This window comes from Syngnathus floridae, chromosome 7 (genome assembly GCF_059516105.1).
Source record: "Syngnathus floridae isolate MCC-2025c chromosome 7, RoL_Sflo_1.0, whole genome shotgun sequence".
In the NCBI taxonomy this organism is placed as follows: Eukaryota; Metazoa; Chordata; class Actinopteri; order Syngnathiformes; family Syngnathidae; genus Syngnathus; species Syngnathus floridae.
The window spans coordinates 14,215,597-14,236,337 of NC_142419.1; the positions used below are offsets into that span (position 1 = coordinate 14,215,597).

General features: G+C 48.6%; 1 protein-coding gene across 7 annotated transcripts in view; it reads right to left on the bottom strand.

The window, feature by feature from the left end:
- The window catches only part of robo1 (roundabout, axon guidance receptor, homolog 1 (Drosophila)), an 88,958-nt gene that overhangs the window by 17,867 nt on the left and 50,350 nt on the right, over window positions 1-20,741 (bottom strand). For 5 of the 7 annotated variants that reach the window (XM_088379981.1, XM_088379983.1, XM_088379979.1 and 2 more), the window contains 4 exons: window positions 4,028-4,185; window positions 1,864-1,984; window positions 1,251-1,389; window positions 1,040-1,167 (listed from right to left, as the gene is read on the bottom strand). In XM_088379981.1, coding sequence (XP_088236107.1) covers window positions 1,040-1,167; window positions 1,251-1,389; window positions 1,864-1,984; window positions 4,028-4,185 — 546 coding nt within the window. Of the gene's footprint in view, window positions 1-1,039; window positions 1,168-1,250; window positions 1,390-1,863; window positions 1,985-4,027; window positions 4,186-4,268; window positions 4,602-20,741 lie in introns of those variants that run through there. The other 2 variants (XM_088379985.1, XM_088379984.1) reach the window with 2 other exon arrangements.

The window sequence follows — 20,741 nt, forward strand, 5'->3', positions numbered from 1 at the left end:
CTAAAATCCTCAGTGGTTGCGCAGGCTAAGCTAACAGTAGCATAAATTGCACTGCTTCAAATAAGATTAACGCCACCAAATTAAAAAAAAAAAAGGCAGAGGCTGAGAACTTTCCCAGAAACAGTGGCGGAGTATTTGGTTGCCATTAAATACTGTTGCGGCGAGTCAACAAATTATCGAACGGGCTTGTCAATAACGTTTCATCAGGCCGAGCGGACGTATCGATTGGCTATCGGCAGCCGCGGCTAATCCTACTCCCTGAGCCAATCTAAAGATTGTAGTGGGTGAAGAAAATGAAGGAATAAATGCAAATAGGGAGCCATGTGAGCTCCAAGTGGACATGTTTGCAGACAGGCGAGGGGTGAGGGGGGGCGGATACGCAATTAAAATTGCCCTGTCTCATTAAATGTGAGCGCCAGCGACTGCGGGAAGTGACACTAATGTGGCTGACCTCACCGCGGAAAACCTCTCTGCCGAGCCAACCCGAATCCCAATTCCCAAGACGTTCCGCATCGGTGGCGAGACGCCGACTCGCCATCTTTTCACTCCCAGTATTCCCATTAGTTTGCCGTTAAATGGCCCCTGTGTTCCCTTCGCATCTCAAGGGGGGCTTGTGGTCCAAACCCCCCCCGCACTCCACTCCGGTCCCCTGAATGGGTTCTTTCTGAACGTTCACGCTCTGTGACGGCTGCTTTCTATTCAAAGCGTGTTAATAAGACGTCCAGTGGAGAAGGCCACAGGAGATGCAGAGATGTTTACAAATAACATAGTGCCCATCTTAAGATGCAAATGAGGGCAGGTTCTCCAGAGAAATGTAGAAAATAAGTGGGAAAATGAGATCGATGGAAGCTCGGAGCTCCCGTAGGCGATTGCTGTGATTAGAAATCAATGGGCTAATTGAGAGAGGATAGCGCAATGTAATAAGCTGCTGCTGGCTTTTTGATTGTCCTGAAAGCAAAAGGCGTAATAAGCTCAAATGGAATTTTCCAGAAAGGGTTCAGCAAAGTAAGCGATACCGAAACTACCGAGCGAGTCTTACCGTGGACGGTGAGGCTGGCCGATGCCTCCGCCTTGCCCACCATGTTCTCGGCGACGCACGTGTACGAACCGACGTCCGCCGAGGTCAGCCGGCGGATCTTCAGGGTGTGGTCCTCGCGGATCTCGTACCTCGGAAGCGGCAATCGGACGCAGACGTAAGCCGGAGAGTAGAAACGGCTGAGGAGAGGCTGAGCGTCGGGCACGACCGGCACCTTGTTTTGGGTAAATCGCCGTCATCCTTCCGCCAGCGCACCGTCGGAACCGGGTCTCCACGTGCCTCGCACCGGAACTCCACGCTTTGGTCCACCAGCACCACCTGGCTGCCGGGCCGACGCACAAAGCTGGGTCGCTCTGGTGGGTGGAAACGGCATAGAAATGAAACTCAAAGCCAACGTGACTTACAAGATGTAAAAATGGGATTTCAGTTCTTTTTAGTGACGGGAATTGATATTGAGTGACGAGCTCGGTCGTGCAAGAAATTAAACTCATAAGTCAAGGCGGTGCAGAAGTGAGTCAAGTAAGGAAGCGAGGTGCTTTTATGAGCTCGTAAACTAATTGGATGTCGGCCTCTTGCGCTTGGCGAAAATTTTGTTAAAGGGGACGCTGTCTGGAAATGAAAACCATCCATTAGACAAAAAAAAAAAAAAAAAAAAGGATGGCCGCTCTCTCTCGCAGTTACACCGAGGCCGCACACAAGAACCTCAATGTAATCCAGACAGAAAGAGCTTGTCGTTTATCGACGGACGGCAACCCTCTCGGCCAAGGCCTCAAAGGAGTCGGTGATAAAATCCCGAGTCGTAGGAGGTCACCTAAAAGGCTGATTACCGAGCACGGTGAGTTCAGCTATCTCGCTCTCCCTTTCGCCGACCATGTTTGTCCCCACGCAGATGTACTTCCCGGCGTCGCTCTTCCTGGCGTTGGTGATCATCAGCTTCCCGCCGCGTATCTGAAGTGAGAAGAAAATGAATCATTTAGGCGCCTCGGTGCGCTTCAGCCATCTCGCCGAGCTGCTTACAACCCCTGGCCGGTGGCTGAAAGGCTCCATTCATTGCGGCCGCCTCTCGGCTTCCACTTAAAGTCTAAATCACTATCAGTCGGCCTGTTTCCCCTCAAGGTAAGCTGAGCCAAAAAACACTTTGACAATCCAACACAACCCCCCCATCTCGAGGGAGCACCTGAGGCTCTGCAGGACTGCCAGCACTTTTCTAGCTTCTCTCAAGAACTCGCAGGTTCCTTCGATTTTCTTTTGGGGGTGGCAAGTGAAGAGCGCTGAATGCGGTTTGTCCAGGTCCAGCTATTTCCCAGGGCTTTAGTTACAAGCCAGAGGAGCCGCTTTGTTCTGGGGCAGACGGGACAAGCAAAGCGAGCCCCCTCCCTCCTTTTTGGCTGACAACCACACCAGTCAAACAATAGCACGGGGAGCAATGGTCTCTGTATCCCGTTGGGGCTTAACCTTCCAAGCGCCTGCCGGCCGGGATCACCACCTGCAGGCAGGTAACCGATACCCTCATTAGAGCGGCTAACCGACTTGACACACAATGTTTTGGGAAAACCGCAACTTGGAAATCCAAAGTGGAGCTATGGCAGAACAATCCTTTTGGTTTTCGAGCACAAACCCTTTTTGTGGGAAATGGACAAATCAAATTGATATTTTTGATCTGTCTCACATTACTGCTGGAGGCCATGTGGTGGAATCAGACCCCTTGAACGAGATGCCTGCAGGTCCGTATGTCAGCGTAGCAGAAAAATTATTAACTACCACTGGAGTGAAATAAAATGGAAAACCAAGACTTGTTTCTTGCGGTTACAACACGAGATCGAGGCTTTCGGAATCGCCAAATAAATAATTAATCCAACTTCTGTTGTGACTGCAAAGTCTGCGAAAGCTTCTGTTCTCAGTCTGCTTGCAGATATTTCAGTCCCACAGCAGCACGAACGTACGCAACATAAATCCAAGCAGCAAAAAAGTCCATCTCTTAACAATTTCCACCATGCCTACTTTTAATGGTACAAATGACATCATTGTGAAACGGCCAATTGCAAAGCTGAGAATGATTTGCTGCTGCTGAAAGGCCTTCCGAACCAACCCGACTTGCAGTTCACAAACCGCACCGCGGTCCTTTGAGAAGCATGTCATTAGTGTGTACGCACAATCGACTAAAATAGATGGGGGCGCTCGGGAGGCACGTTGCAAAAATCCAAACGGCTAGAGACTTTGCAGTTGCCATGGAGACGGCATGCTCCGGCATGCCGCGCAACGGGAGGAAGGGTCTGTACTAACGACGGCACTGCGGCAGGGGGTGGGGGGAGCCCTTTGATGAGCTCAGCTGCCGCAGACGTTGGAAATATTCCGCCGTCTGCTTCCCGCAGCTCCGTGTGACCGCGCTATACTCGACCCTAACAACATACGGCATCCTGGAAAGTGCGGCGGTGCTTCAAAGAAGGGTTTCTCCGAGGACTATCGTCTCCCATTCGGCCGGGCTCACGCCCTTCCGACTATAAAGAGAATGTTTGACACCAGCATCGTGTTATTACCACTTTGAATGACCACATTAGCATAAAAGGACATTTTGACACAGCCGCCAAGACGTCGGAAGGCAGCCAAGCTATAAAAATGAGATCCAAAGCCTGTAGTTGATGAGCCATCTTTTTCTGGCGAGACTTTTCCAAGACGCGTAGCTCTTAGATGATGTGCTTTGCTAGCCATGCGCTAATAGCACAGTTAGCACCGCTGAGTCTTTTAAGCCGCAAGTAGTTTTGAGTTTCATCAGGAGGAAAGCAGCCAATCAATGCAGTACTGCTGGCTAATGGAGCAAGGAGGATTCGACGCCCCGTTCATTAAACTTTTTAAGCATCGCGCTTGGGATTGGCTGCATGGGCATAATCAATGTTTCTACAAACAACTCAAGTGGCTAGAATTAGTCGACTCGCATGGCTTCTTTTCCTTTGACTCCAGATGAAGGCGTCAATATTTGGCTCGGCTCCTCACCGTGACTCTTTCGTCTCGGTCATCCACGTTGAGGCCGTCTTTTTTCCAAGAGATGGTAGGTTCTGGATGCCCGCGGGGGGGTTGACACTCCAGGACCGCCGGCTCTCCAGCGGCCACGATCACGTCGGCGGGGTTCTGTCTGAAGTCGTCACGAAGAACTGCAGGGAAAAAAACATATCGGCCGTTAACTGCCACGAATTAAGAGCATGGACGTGTGGGAGATGCCAGAAAAAACAACAACCATTTTTCCAGCTCAGCGGCATGAAAAACACATTTGGAGCGTACACACGCGCCGCCCGGGATCACTAATACGCATTATTTGTGGCTGTTTGGGGAGGTCGGAGTGAGCTTTGGCTGGCTCGTCTCACGCTCCTCCGCTCGCTCGCTCGGTCTCAAATGCCAGATGAAAGTCAAACTCGCTCCGGGAAACTTCACACCTCACGACGCGGGCGGCCAACACATTCCTGACTCCGCTTGCGGCAGCCAAAACGCTCGCGCGGCCTTTGTGGGGAAACGCATCACGCGTCCGTCTCAGGAGGGCGGCCATCTTGCTATTTGCTGTCGCCTGAAAATGACGTCACGGTCGCTAAGGTAACAAGCTATCACGGTTTGGTCATGTGACATTTGCAAGCGGAATATTATGATTTAAAAAAAAGAGGCAGAAGGAAGAACTAGCACGGTCCCATGTTTACACCAACACTGCTGCTGTGAACCCCCCTCCCCAAACTAACACCTCTTTGCTGTAAACACAGCTGAGTTCGCCCACAAACATGCAAGTCCTCTGGGAGGGCGGCCAAGTGAGGGAGGGTGAGCTCCTCAAATGGGCCCGGACCAGGGCCTGCATGGGTGCGCTGCAAAGTCTTTTGCCAAAAAGCGATCCCACCGTCTTCCAACATGGCTGCTTTTTTTGCATGCCTTCATCTTCAAATGTTCTGGGAACGAAAGTTGCTGAAAAGCACCATGCGGAGGCGCTGAAACTGGCCCGTGTGTTTTGGAGATAATGAGTCTGCTCGAGAATTCTGTCTCTTGGTGTAAGCCTGCAGCTGTCTTCTCGTGGATAATATTTCCTGCACTATTATCAGGGAGGCTGGATTCTCCGTGTGTGTGTGCGTGTGTCCTAATGTGTGTAAATGAGTGCGAGTCAGAGAGCAGAGTGTGAAATGTTGTCTTCAGAGGGGGGGATTTGTTGAAATATGCTGACGATGATGAGATGAAGGCTTGAACCCAGCCAGGCGTGCATGCAGTTAGCGCACTAACCCAAAAAGCTAACCTGCTCTCCAAACAACCATTTCAAATCCAAATTTAAGATGATCAAATTTCATGAACACAATGACAAATAATTGTCAACAAACATCTTTCGTTCTGACATGCCACAAGTGTGGTGGCGCCAACTAGTGGCGAGGAGGACTTAGAAGTATCTGTGTCTGGTATCAGCATCGTTCATGAAACCTCGGTAGCTCGAAAAATGGCCAGTATTGGTACTTGCCCATCCTGACCTGAAAAGTGAACATGGGTTGAAACCCTCGTCTCAAGCTAACGCAATTAGCCGCAGTCACGGCTGGTGTTTTAAGATCGCCTTGAAAGGTCACCTCGGCACTCTCGGGTTCGTCACCCCTTTAACTATCTGTCTCTCACACACACACAAACACAGACTTGCTCTCAGAGGAAATTGAAAACAGATGTTTTAAATGCCAAATTAAAATGAGATGCCTGAGCTGCCCCCCCCCCCCCCTCCAAACATTAATGGGAAAAAAAACCTTGATGCCACACACAAGCCAGGGCGAAAGATCACATGAGCTTTGTTCGGAGGAAATGAAAGTAACGGCAACAAATCTTTGCAAGGATACACACGGCCGCTAAGGAATGAAAGCTGGATGAAAAGACACAGCGTTGGTCTTGCCCTAGGCTTTTCCTCCAAACGCGCTGGACGAACCTCAGCCCGCCCACAGGAGAGAAAATAAGAAGCGGCGGCTTGCAAGGGAGAAGCAAATAAAAGTCACGAGCAAGCAAAACAAGGACAAGTTGGCAAAGTTTGGTGGAATCAACATGAAGGAAAAAGTTGGCGTGGGATTGTTGATAAAAAAAAAAAAAAAGACGGAAAAAATATTTTTTATTTATTTATGTTTTTATTATATATAATTTTTTTCTACTTGAATGATTCTCATGAAGACTTTAGCTTTCAATAAAATTGAGAGGAGGGTTTATTTTACGTTTTGAGTTCTTTTGAAGCTACCAAAATGTGCATGCACAAAAATGAACAATGAGACCAAAATGGTAAATGGCACCTTTACAAGCAAAAAATGTGCTTGCCTTGCAAAAAAGTGCAACAATGTCTCAGCCTGACGATGCTTTCAAAATGAAGTCATTCTTCTGCAGGTGGACCTCAGCTGTGGGCTCCTTGAGGAAGAGGCAACCTCGGTCATGCTATCTCTCGAGATGATACTATCAGCCCGCGAGCTGTCTGCCAGCACGTACAAAAAAAAAGAAAGGCGAGAGAGCGCTGACACCTGTACTTATTAAACCATAGCTGGCTTGTCGAGAGCAAAATATAAGGCACACCTGCCACATCTAATGAGAAGCTGTCGGAGAGGTATTCAAAACGGCAATCTATGCGAGTGCGTGGGGCCCCGCTCTCCCAGATGATGGCCTTAGTAAAACAATCTTTCCAATTAACATTCCTGCTCCCCGGAGCCCCGCCGACCCTCCTGGAAGACGCCCCGGCTCGGCTCGGCCCGGCCCTCCCGTGACAAAGACGCTGGCTGACCCGCCAACGGGACCTTTGAATGAGGCCAGGATGTGAGGCAGCTTGTTTTGCTTTCCTGGGAAAAACCACAAAAGTGCTCGCTGGCTCGTCTGTTTTGACATGTGGTTTTTCTCGGAGTGGACCAGAGCGACGGGACAAAGGATGATTTGGGGCAGGACGGCAGAATCGCAAAGCGGTCAAGGAGGCCCGGACCTGAGGCGGATGTCGACCAAGTCGCTCGCATGGCCTTGGTGGACTCTTCTTTCTTTCTTTCTTTCTTTCTTTCTTTCTTTCAATCTTTCTTTCTTTCTTTCTTTCTTTCTTTCTTTCTTTCTTTCTTTCTTTCTTTCATTCATTTATTTATTTAGTGAATTGTCTTATTATAAGCTCAGAGCGTGACTTTGTGGAATTTGATTTTTGACGTGGCATGGCTCCCTGAAACGTTTTTGTAGCCGTAACAAAGCGTTTTGTTACAGGCGGCATTTTTTCTTTTTGCCCTTTTAGCCCTGCAATTAATTAAAAGAGAAGACAGTAATTATAGACATTTGTGTTGAAACTCCAAAGCATCGGTTGCTACTGACAACTGGACAAACGCGTAATGAGATCCGGCAGACACGCAGCCAGCAGATGTTTGCCATGTAGCACGTCAAAGCGACTAATTAAAAGCAGGAAAAAAAAAAAAGTCCAGAGGGTGGAAATCTAAGCATCTTGTTTGTTAAAAGAAGTGCAGGAAGCTGTTTGAAGATTTTTCTCTTATGGAAAGGGTAGTGGCTGAGTAACACGATAGCATGCAGGGGAGAACGCCAGGCGGGAATCCCGTGCAGTCTTACGGCACATCCCTCAGCCTTTCGTCATGGCCACTTGCACATTCCCTACATGCTGATGCCTCTCCGATGGCTTTACCAGGCGTGGGGTGGGGGGGTTTACTGTATATGGAGGGAGGGGCGGAGAAGAGCGCTCAAATCGGAGCATGTTCTGATGCTCCAGAGGGGAACGTCGGTCCTTGTTCAATGGCTTCCACATGGACACTGAACATTCCCAGATGGACACATTGGCCACTTGCATTTGAGGTTCCTCCCAGCACCAAGTGGGGGAGGGTGGAGTGGCGCTTATACACTCCGTGATGAGTGGATGGAAAAGGTACAAGCTTCTGGAAAAGTGCAGAATTTGAATATTGCCTCTCCAACTGTCTCCATATAGGAACGCTGCACGTGGCCATCATCTTTTTTTATTGAAAGTGGGCGGAGTCAAAGTAAAAAGTCAGGGATGACTTGAACAGATGTGATGGGAAACAAAGGCGAGGCCGTTTCCCGCTGCGGTCGGCGCTGCCGGTAGAGTCGGCAAACGCGTACAACCGGCAAGCGTGAAAGCAAACACAAAACGGTTGCCATGCCAGCTCGACAAACAAAGCGGCAAACTGTCAGGCGGAGAAAGAGAGACGAGAGAGGATCAGGAACACGTCCCCCGACGCGACGTAATCGGCACGGCGAGGACGGCAGATAACGTCGCCGCCGCCGAGCGATAAGACGAGAGTGACTCATACGACACGGGACGTGCCGTTTGAGCGCATCGTCAAATCAATCTGTTGTTTGGCTTCCAGCTGGCCCAAATATGCCAAGGATAAGGCAGCTAAAAAGCTACATTGTGCTAAACAAAAGGGAACGACGCCACTCGGGGAGGGCGAGCGGCGTGATGAGGGACATCTGTTTGGAAAAGGAGCCACGTTCATGCGGGCCTGATCTGACCCCGAACGCCAGACATAATAATGTACGCCATGCAATTAGGCTCTTCCTGTTTGGTGAATTGGTTGTTTTTTCCAAAAAATGATGCTTTAAGCTAATAGGCTAACGTTATATGAATTTCACATTTTGGAAAGTTTTCCCATGATATTCAATTTGCACTAGCAAACTATAATCTCGGCCCTATCAGACAATCACCTCCATGTCGAGTGCACAAATGTGAGACGGGCGATTTCAGTCATCTTTTTGGGAATGTGGCGGCCGAGCGGCACAGCTGGCTTGCGTTACGCTGGCAGGAGAACTAAGTGACGCTAAAACGTTACAAGCAAGCAAGCAAGCTGTCCTCTCTGCCTGCGAGCCCCCGGGCCCTATTTGCACGGGCGCCTACCTCGTATGCAGAACTTTGCTGCGTGTTATCAGAAAAAGGCAGCCCCCAAGAAGAATCCACGGATGAATTATTCACGAGGCGCAGAACGTTTTTTTATTTTATTTATTAATTTATTTATATATATATTTTTTTATTTGTGATTTGTATTTTATTTGTTTATTTATAATTGTATTTATTTATTCATTTTTATTTAATATTTATTTATTTATTTATAATATTTACAGTCTGGCTGCTTCCGGAGCAGATTTTTTTATGCTTTTTTTTTTTCCTCATGCAACTATATGGAACGTACAATGGAGCGTGATGTCCGGGATAGCGCTGGCTACATTTTTCAAGTAGGCTGTGGGCGCAAACGCAAGCGGGCCGCTCGTTCTGGAGGAGGACCTGCTTGAAAGCAGCCACCGCCATTAACAAGAGCGACTGTTTAGAGAAGCGGCCACTCCACGCCGGCGACGAGAGCACGGCCCGGGCTGAAGAGGCCCTCTGCCGCCGCCTCCGCGTGTCCTCGGCCGAGACCCGGAAAGAATGGAAGAACTGTGAGCGCTTTGCCGCTGTCTCCAAATGTGAGCCAGATTGATGCAGCCAGAGGCCAAGACGCTCTCACAATAATACTTCTGCAGAAGCAACATTTGCTTCCAAACTCAATCCCGCGGGACTTAAAGACTTGACACACCAGCACGTGTTGTGCCTTGTTTTCTCTCCTGAGCCAAATATCTTGCAGCCTTCGCGACTATTTGGTGAAATCCGACTCGTGTAGCGTTCTGTTTCTTTTCAATTTCCTTTGCGGCAGAGGCCTCCTCCTCCTCCTCCCCGTATCAACATTGAGTCTAGCGCACGGCAACAAACGTCGGCTCCAAACATTCGTGCGCTTCATGTGCTGGCCATGAGTTTGAGCAGAAAAGTCAAAAAGCAGAAGGGGCTTCCGCTAATTGACTTCCTGTTCAGTTGCCAGACTTCCACGTGAAAGCGGGCTCCCTCCCGGCTGCAGACGAGCCGACCTGCATCGGCCTGCCTTTTCCTGTCTGATGGATATCTCCAGCCGGGCCGGTTCCCACCAGAAAGACTCATTCAGTCAGCGTTCTTCATCCGAAGCGTCGCCCCGAGAACCCGAGTTCCCCCGGGGAGCACTTTGGAGGTTTTTCTTCCGGCACGTAAACGTTTGCTCAGAGTACGTCAGAAAGTCACACTCACTACGAAGATACAATTCAGATGGGAAATTTTATTTGAGGACTTTGAGCGCTTCCAAATGGCTTACATCATCTTTGTAAAATGCAACATTTGCATATGAAAGGCTGGACAGTGACGGCTCACAAAAAAAAAAAAAAAAAAGAGCTATATGACCTACATCTGCGCCGGGGACCAGACAAGACCTCTTGGCACGCAAGCTGACATCACTGTCAACTTCTCATTCATTTTCAACTTCAAGAGAAATGCGGGTGGACATTGTTCGAGGAGGACCGCCAATTACAGGGCTGCCTTGACTTAACAATCGGTTTGTTGTGCTTTTTTTTCACAAAGACAAATGACACTGAAAATGTTGGAAAGCACACAACATGTATTTTTATATTTTTTTTAAATAAAAGTGCAAAAGGTTCAGTGCAGACTGCCAGTGCCAAGCCTAGATTAAACATAAAAAATAAAAAATGAAACAAACAAAAAATAGAAACAAAGGACCAAGACGCGTGGCAAGCGAGTTTCTCACTGATGGTAGAAGCCAAAAGTCACAACAATACGACAAACTTGGACAAGCTTGTCACAACAACCGCTGTTGTGTGTTTGCAGCCCTGACCGTCACGCTAAGTGACAACAATCCAAGCCGTGTCACTCCCTTAACCAACATGACAAAGCTTCAGGAGCAAAGCAAGTCCAAACCACGCCGCATTGAATCATGCTCAAATGTCCGAGACCGTCCTCTCAGAGACTTGGACTGGACCTTGAGGTGGCCGAGCCATTAAACAAAAAGCGACAGAAAGAAGAAAGCTCCGCATATAAAACACACAACACCCTAAAATAAACCAACGAATAAAAAAACTCTTAAACTGGGGCACACACCGATATCATACATTAGCATCATCTGAGCACGTGAGCTGCTACTCGCCTGGAAAATGTGCCGCCACCTCCACAGCTTCACCACTGGGAGTGTGTGCCCCATTACAAACAAGTGAATTAGCATCTCAATTGGCTCGACGTAAGGTACAGTGCTGGCAGTCCTTCAAAGAGTAATTGGATCCATTAAAGGCAAGCGAGGGAGAAAAAAAAAACAATCAAGAGGCGGCAGGATGCATGTTCCTTTGTGTGTGCCCTATGAGAGAATAAAATCCAGATTCTGCATTCCATTCATCTACTTCCAGTTGTGTCACTCAAAAGCAAATCAAATCTAGTCAAACATTTTCTCAGCAACGACTCAGTTCACATTGGAGGGGGTCATCAATGGACGATGCAACCGCGACCTTCAAGGTCATTCGTAGCGGAAGCAAAACATCTCCAAAACTGAAAATGTATTCAATCTTTTACAGCCTTAATAAAACCCAGCATCTGCCCTCAGAACAACTGGCGAGACAAAATAAGAGAGAGCAGCAAGCCTCAGCCCCTCCCTCCCTCCAAACCTTCTTTATAATGAATGGACAAGGCTGCAAGAGTCCTTGAGGGTTCGGGGGAGGGGAGGGATGGGACTAGGAAATGCCATAGACCTATCCGTCTCAATTGTTCTCAATGGCCTGCCATTTCTATGGGGTCGTGCAGGAATGTATGTGTGTGTATGGTTTGAAAAAAACCAATGGCGTGAAGCCATTACCTGTCTGTAACCATGGCCTAATTATTATTACAGTCGCCATGCATCTGCCACACACATTACTCATTTTGTCTCTTTTGTTTTAAAAGATATTTGCCGTTTCTGTTCTTGTCAATATAGTATGAGAGAGAGAGAGATAAATATATCCATCTAAATCGGTCCTGTGGTCCCTGGCAACCGCAAGTCCTTTATTGTCTCTAATTCGCGATCCCCCCCATTTGACTCAAGGTTAGCTGGGCTGGCACACAAGGACATTCCTCGGGGGAGAAGCCGCAACGCTTGGTCGCCGCTAAGTAAACGGAGACGTTTTATGGGCCGCCGGCGATCGTAAAACCTGATGTATGACAGCTCAGACAGATGGCTGATTGTGACAAAGACCAAAGACAGGACGGAGATGATTTCTACTCCTTCCGTCCTGTTGCTCAAGGTGGAGGTTATCCTGCTAGGAACTTTCCCATACGTTCACCGATGGTGCCGGGTCATCGTCACCGGCCAATCGACTTCGAGCAGCGTTGGATCGATCTCGCTTGAGCGCAGCCGGAAAGTAAATCCGGCATTATAGATTCCACGGTGGAAGAAAATAGCCTGCGGGGATCCGCTAGCAGAAGATGCGGGCGGGCCTTCCCTTTGGCCTTTGCATCTCGACTGCATGATATCAAGCTCTATATTCTCAGGGACCAATCAGGCAGAGTTTTACTCCCTCGCATTGGTGTTCTAGCGTTGACCCTGCCCGTCCGTCTCGCTCCGTGGACCTCTGGAGACGTTTGCCTGTCCATCCCTGGCTTCTTCATCGCCGGCTGCCCGGCAGCTATGCGTATCCGCTGATAATGTTACAAGGAGGGGATACCTTACGACAGAGTCCAAGTCAAATTGCATACAGATGGCCCGCATCAACGGGGAGATTGCTTCTTAGCTATGTCTTGGATGATGGACTCCAGGGACAGTCTTGCCCGCCGGCTCTGCTCGGGACCTCTGCGGTAACTGGAGAAGCCGGCCTGTCGAGTGTGTGAAGACAATAGCTTGGGAAACAAAGCTGAGCGCTAAGGAATGCTAGCCTCAGTCCGTGATAACTGCAGCGTGTTTTGAGCATGCAGTCACACCGAGGGTGGGCGGATGGATTCCGTCCATCTGCGACGTAACCTTCCCTTCAAAGGTGTCACTCAATGGCCAGTGATTGGGCCTTTCCCAAAGATCAGCGGTCCAATTTGCCATAAAAAAAGGTTCTGGCGTTATCGCAACGCAGCTAGCTAGCTAGGCTAGCTAATAACACGAAGCTTCTAATAATGATGGATGACTCCTTGGCTGTACCAATGAGTGTGAATGCTAAGCCTGAATTATTAAAAGGCAAGACCAGAGTGGAATATTTTGATAGCGAATGGCCTCATAAATAATTCTGTGCGCCAAAATTAATAACCTTGTTCTTTATGTAGCGCAGAAGCCTGGTGTTTGTCTCCGGGGGCGTCGAGTATAAGATCTGGTACCAGGGATCCATCTCACGCTCATATTCAGCATTGTGGGCGAGGCTGAGCACCCTGATGCGTTGTGATGTGTGCGGACAGCGCCGGATCGTATCGTATTCCCTTTGATCCGGGCGGTCAAAGGCGGGCCCGTAGAGGGGCTCGACCGGGCACGGAATACCGAGTCTCGCCGCGTTGCGTGTCCAATTATCTGGCAGGCGAGGAGCGAGAGGAGCCGGCCAATTAGAAGAGCCCAACACCCCCGTGGAGAGACAGACAAGCAGGCAGACAGAAATATTGCCCAAGGAGACATCGCTGGGGAAGGGGGGAAATGATTTCAAATGATGTCGTTGGCGTGTCTATCGCAAACACAACATTGTTTCTTTCAGAGGAAAGTGAAATGGTACAAAATAGTCTTGAAATATTGATTGGGAACGTCGTCGAGCCTGGAACAGCACAAACAAATAAATGAACAGACAAAGCCTGTAATGGTCTCATATTTCCTCGTTTCTGACTTGGCTAGCTAAAGCGACTTTGGCAGAACCAGAGTCTAATTGGACCCGGAGTGCAGGGGCAGGCCACCCGTTTTCCAATTTGAATTCACAGCTCAGTGGCATCAAGTCCATGTGGCGACGGAGACCAGAAGACGAGAAGATGAGAAGCACGGGCTGGCCGTTGACAGGCAGCTCCGGGCGGGGAAAAAAGATGATTATAGCTGGAGCCAAGCGGCAGCCAGCCAAATCCTTGACGGAACAACATGTAATTGGGTTATTACTTAATAAATAATAGCACAGCACAAAAGCTCTTTGTGCAGCTGCCACTGTTGCCGCTGATTTACGAGCAACATAATCTCCCGCTTAAGAAAATCTTTGCATTTAATTCAGGAGCCAAGGAGGAAGGCTCTGATTTTGATTAGGCCGACAATCTTTGTGGTGATATTTTGGAAAGAAGCGCCCCTGCGGCAACTTGACATGGCAGCTCTCATTAATGCTACGAGTTAGCATAAATATCTCGGCAATATCGATGGAGGTATGCTTACTGCTCACTCATTTGAGGAATGTCTGACGACCGACCGCTTCAATGTCTCATTTAGAATTCAGCAAATTGAAGGCTTTTCATGCGAGCTGTGACGACTCAAGTCCAAACAAGGCAGCTCCAAGTTTCGAGCAAACGGTGTAATTTGCCACACCGCAGGAATGGAGCCGCAACTCCCCCCTCCTCAAAGAATCTGAGAAACAATACTGAAACACCGCCCAGAAATACACTGCAGAAACACCAAAAGGGCCTTTGAGGTCATGGGGTCAAAAGTGATCATCATATTGAGGACATCACTTTGTCGCTATGCGCCGCGCAGCTAGCGGCTGCGATCAACGTATAGTATTACAGGCTACGCCGTCTTTTAGCGCTAGCCCGTAATTAGCCCCGTGTCCACTTCACACGCTCACCGCTAACCGCTGACCCGTTTCCTCGCTCGCCGCCGCTTCCTGTGAGCCTCGTAAACGGTGCTTTGATCAGGGGAGCGGCACAGATGTTTAATACGCGCAGTCCTTTGGGCTCCCTCAGGCCGCTAATGCGTCGTAATGTGGAGTTGAGCGGACCAAAAGGCCATCCTGATCGTCCCTGGGAAGGAGGAGAAGAAGCTTGGCGGGGATAGATGTGCCAAGAATTGCAGTTGGAAATGAAAGTTGAGATGAGCTGGGACCTCACGCGCATTCTCATGGCCTGTCCTTGAAACAATCATGGAATTTCAATGTGCTCCGCCCACATGAGACAGGCGGAGGCCATAAAGCTTCTCGTCAGACCTCATTTGGCCCAATTCCCTCGGAGGACTTTGCACAAGACAAAATAAAATGGCGGACTTCCAGTTTACTTATTTACTGCCAACCCAGTTAATATCTTTGACATCTATGACCGTCAATAGCACTGAACGAGTTAAATTCAGGGTTCTTGATCTTGAGGCTTCTGGAATTTCAATGACGGTCGGCACAAATGCTTCTACAGCTTGCGCGGTGCACAGAAGCCAGTTATTAGTCCGTCCTCGCTTCTTGAGTAGTCATCAGCAGCGCTGACCGCAGCCAAGAAAGCTTCTCTTTTGTTCTCTGGCACGCCTCCGCCGCCATTCATCTTTAATGTCGACCATATCCTGTGGCAAACCACATAAATGACTTCTACAAACACGCGCGTTTCCCTACAGGGACGTGTGGATTTACTTGCTAATGCTAAAAAAAAATAAAAAATGTGCACATCATTGAGTCGTCACATTGGGGAACCTTCACGTAAATGATTGCAGCACACATGCAAATGATCAAAGGAACGCATTCATAAAAATCAGCATGAAGTACATTATTAATGTTCTTAATAAATCAGTCCGCCTAGCGACACAGTAGCAACATCTCAAATTTCCCCCCCTAAGACTCATTTCTCATTAAAAAGGCTGATTTATGCCGAACCAAATTATGTTGACAATTCCCGTCGCACCAAAGGACAGCGTCAACATATAACAAGATATATTTCACTCGCGATCGACTTTGGAGGAAGACCTCCGAGACACTGCTGTATGCGAACTACCGCTGGAATTCCAAAACACACCTCCCTCCCTTTATCCGTCGCAGGTAATGATAGAGCGCAGCTTCTCAATGAGAAGGTGCGTGCGATGTCGAGAGATGAGTCGGCTAAATAGGGAGCGAGAAAAGGAAGGACGTCACAGGTGAGATGTCAAGCTGTCAGGTTTTTTTTTTTTATCATCCAAGGAAAAGAGATGTTACCTGAAGATAAAACCACGAGTTGATTAGAGTCATTTTACGATGAGTCATCAAATTTTCAAGTCACACGCAACGGCCAAAACCAAAACTCCTTGTCTTTGAACGTTGCTCATTTATCTACAACTTTTGTCTTTTTTTTTTTATTTGAGTTTTTGTGTCTGATGGCCAAAGTTTCGCAGATGCCGTATAATCCCACTAGGGGCTCAGTGGAGGTCAAAGACCCTCAAAAAGTTGCTCTCAAGTTTGGACTTGACAACAGGTCCTCCCCCTAAAGGTGTTTCTCACGTTTTGGAATGTCCCGCTCGGATGCAAGCGAATCCCGGGGGGGAAATGCTTTCATCTTCCCCAGAAGACTTTTAACACCTTGAACACAAAATGACTTTCTTGCAGGTGAGATCATTCGGCAGCATCGCGGCAGCCGCCTCACCTCACGCCCGCCCGCCCGGCCCGGCTCACTTCTCGGGAGAGATTAAGAAAGCCGTCTTATTTTGTCACGGATTAAAGCAGCTGTCGAGCGCTCGGCACAAGGCGCCGTTGATAGCGGCTGACTTAGTTGACAGATAAATTCCAGCGGCAGCAACAAAACAGCGTCAAATTCCTCTGGAGTGAGCGTGAGCGTCGTGTTTGGAATGGAAACGACAAACAGGAAGACAAAAAGAGACAACAGGCTGACAGCTCACGGTGGCGGCGCGCCATGAAAGCCTTCCCCGCCGCCTAGCTTGATATGCTAATTTGTGGTGGGAAAAAAGCCACGTGCTATACGCTCCAAATTTGGTGGCAATTGTACAAAAGTGGAAACGGTCACCATGATTAGAGTCACATGTTTTAACTGTCAATCATCAAATTTCACTGCCAACCCAGTTAATATCTTAAACGACTGAATGAGTTGAGTGGTCACTTTGAACTTTGAGAAATTGGGCACTGGCAAGCAGAGGGGAAAGCGTCCAAATGGACAGCTTGGCCGTTTTGAGGAAGTCCACCTGCCTAATTTAAAAAAAATGGGAGCGTGCTTGGAACAAATCTGGGTGGTGAGTCACAGAATAGAGCAGCATGACTCTCCACACGGGGCAGGCTGAAGATAAGAGCTCCATGTGTGTGTGTGTGTGTGTGCCGGGGGGGGTGATGGATGACCACCGCCAGGGTGAAAGCGGGGTCACCCTGTTTGTTTTTAGCTGTTTAGGCAGAGATGGGTCTGAGGTGTGCCTCGTAACTTCACCCAGTGTTAATAAGAAGGTCTGTTTGCCGCACTTCATCACCATCCCTCAAAGTTCTCCGATCACCCACACACACACAAACACGCACTTGTAGATAAACGGGAGGGGAGTCTTGAGAGATACTTCATCACTATCTCCAGGTAAGTGTGAATGATGAGCAACGTCTGGCTCCCCCTGAGGTTTTTCAGCGCTGCTCGGCGCCACTTGTCAATGTCTCCATCCGTCAGCGGAACCTCTGCTTCAGCGTTGCCCATCGCTCCTGGCCCTAATGGCTTGCCGTGCAGTCAATCAAATCTAGGCAGGACAACTGCAAATGACTTGAATTCTCGTGACCTCCGCAATTGCCTGACGTCACCTTTACATCCATTTTGGGATTTTAGCTTGAAAAAGGTCATGGTGGAACACTACTCACAATCTGAGAAGGAGAATTAGACATTATGGATGGGCCACAAAATGGTCCACACGTTGTAAGTCAACATTTAAGTACATCTCTTTGGGTTCTGGCCCAGATGAGATTTGTGGATTTGTAGTTCAAGCATATTTCTCTGACTAGGTCCAAATTACTCAGCACATGGTCGCTAAGGCCAAAGGAAATCCCAGTCATTTGTCGCAGGCCCCGCGGGCGGACAGACGGACGTATGTATGTTCAAGCTCAAGTCTTCCCTCCGATGTCAGCGGTTGAAAGTTCAGACAGAGGTGAAGGTTCCATCCCGCCCGCCCCCGCCCTCACCCTCGCCGCCTCCCTCCTGAGTTGACCCCTGCGAGCCCCTCAGGGATCGACCTCTCGCCCTACAAACAAACAACACGTAGCTCGCTTTGACATACACTCCGCAGGTGTCGCGAGCATGTAAAAAAAGCTGAGTGCAGGCGCCACTTTTGTGATGGCTCCTTCTCATTTTGGTGTACGTTTGTGGTTCTTCCATTCAACAAAGAAACAACACAGACTTGTTGAGACTTGATCAGGAGAGCATCTACTGAATCTAAAACACAACACGAGGAAAGAAAGAAACAAGTCAAGCTCGACAGCGTAGCGCGCCATTAGAAGTAGGCTAAATAAAATAAAATAAAAAAGCTGCACCTCACAAGAGAAAAGAAGCAATTGTGCACAGCGGGCTTGAACGGAGAGGTGGGGGACCTTCTGGGCACCATGAATAAAACAACAGTCCAATGGTATTCAGCTCAATCAATTCCATCATGTGTAATCAATAGAAGGAACCGGCGCCTTTGCTCATCCATACCAATGCCGCGCCCGCCTTTCACTTCCAGTCCACCCCCCATCATGGATCCTTTGGCAGCCCCATCACGGCCAATAAAAGGTCCCTCTGATCCACACTAAAAAAGCTGAGCGTGGAGAAACCAGAGGGAGTCTTCTGCATAGCTAAACATCTTCACCAAGAGGCCTCTTGACACCTCCAGCCAGTCACAATTGACAGGAGGAAGATTCCTTTTTCAAGTCATCAAAGAAACATGCTGAGAGATTCAATTAAAAGGATCGACCGTGGCGTAGCACGTACTTTTGGGGGGAAAAAAAAAATGGTAGCTTCAAACCAAAATGGCGAACTTCCGATGTCTTTTGTTAATTTTTCAAAAAGCTCCAATGAGCTCCTTCAACAATTCACCCTTTAATGTTCCTCTGCGTGCAGAGCTAAAATACAAAAAGAATGTGTGTGTGCATAAAAAAAGTGTCCTTCAGTGCAGCAACGTCGGCCCGTTCAACCCACAGGACCGTGACAGCTTGGACCCATCATCAAGATGGATGGCTGTGTCCTACACAAGACCTTTTAATTAGCTCCACAAGCTGCCTTTTATGAACTGCGCACACACAAACACACACATACTTAGAAAAGAGGCACGCACACGAGACGCAAGATTGCCCACAAGCCCGAGCAGCAGCAACAACAAGAGAGCAAGGTACTCATCATGACGTCCTAAATATCTTGTTTGGATTGCAAACAAACATCGCCACAAGCCACTGCTTTGTCTGGATGAAATCCCGCAAGAGGAGATCGCGCGGGTGTACCTAATGTTGTGTCCGCCAAGTCGGGCAGGGAGGGCCCTTGCGACCCTTTTCCCAATAAAAGACTTGCTTATTAATGGAGTGCAACTGAGTAAAAGTCCACAGAGTGACTTCATCATCCCGTGGCGTGTTAACCGCTCGGCCACACAAAAGCGCCGCGTGCGGACAATAAAAGGCAGCAGAGGACATCTGTCACACTGCTGGAACCAACAGAGAAGCCTCACAAGACAACCCGGGCAGCTGTTCTGAGCTTCGACTTCACAGAGTTTGTTTAGAGCTCGTTGTGTCAACCCCCCAACCAGCCAGCCCGTCATCTTCGTTCCTTCTCCGTAACTCCAAAGGAGGGAGGGCACCGTGTCAACGCCCACGGGCCTTTGAAGAGTGCGGTGGAGACAAACAAGAGGATCTGCTCCAGCACTCTCCGCTGGCTCTTCGGGGATTGTTTACATTAGATCGTTTTCAAACTGTACACGGGTAGAAACTGAGTGGCTTTGGCTGCGCGTTTACACGACGGCAGCCATCTTGAAGGCAATAAAAAAGCTTGATGCTAAAGGTCACAAAGTGCAACTATCTAAGCTTCTCTCGATCCCTTGCTTTAAGCACACACCCTGGCCCTAAGTGGATGACAAACGATACTCCGGGACTTACCCAAGCTTAGCTCTTAGCATTAGCGTCTTGATACCACACGCCAAACGACAAGCTTAGATCTTAGCAATAGTGTCTTAGCTTGAAACATAACAAAGTGCCTTGGCCAAATACCGTGCTAGCACGAATGTATGACCGGGAATCCTTTTGACAAACTTGTCGGCTTGATGTAAAACTCGCGACCCCCTCAAAAAGCTTGCTATAAAAGCTAACTCGATTTGTTTATCAGGCAACCCCTAAAGGTCCGAATGTCAAAAGGATGCGACTTGAAGGAATGAAGCAATAAAAGTCAACGTGATCCCGCTGAGTGCTTTCTTCCATTTTGACGACTCATTTCCTGCCGTGAAAATAAATGCGTTCCTTATCGCCGCCGCCGCTTGGAATACCGACAGCGCTATCAATGTCAGGTGCACTCTGCGTAACACAATTCGCAGTCGCTCAATCCTCATCTGTCTGCCGCTGGGGGGGAGAGAAAAAAAAAACAGAATGCTCCTCACTGGCAGGCGAGAGTCAAACAGATTCAATTTCATTGGTATCTGGTAACAAGGCATTTTTCTTTCTCTCTGTAAGCCAATACGCCTTGTTGCCCTCACCCCTCAAGAGAAATCTTCTGCCTTGCGGTCCCACCCTGTAGCAAGCGTCAACTTTGACCGTCTCTGCATGGGAAAGACAAACTCAGAGTTGAGAGAGCGAGCGAATGAGGATTGGATGGATGGAAAGTACCAAATCAATACATTTTCTTTTTGACATTGCTGACATAAAAAAAGAGGGTAGGGGAGATAATGATGGCAGCACAAAGAACCCATCAAATATTGAAAAAAATCCCCTCAACTTTGTTCCATATTGGTCAGCTTTGACGCTGATGTCACAATCTCTCTGTTCATAGCGGCCTCTCGGGGGCAATTGTTTTCCAAAACCTGAAGCCCCGGGAGGTGGGCTCGGCATGTGGAGTTCTTCA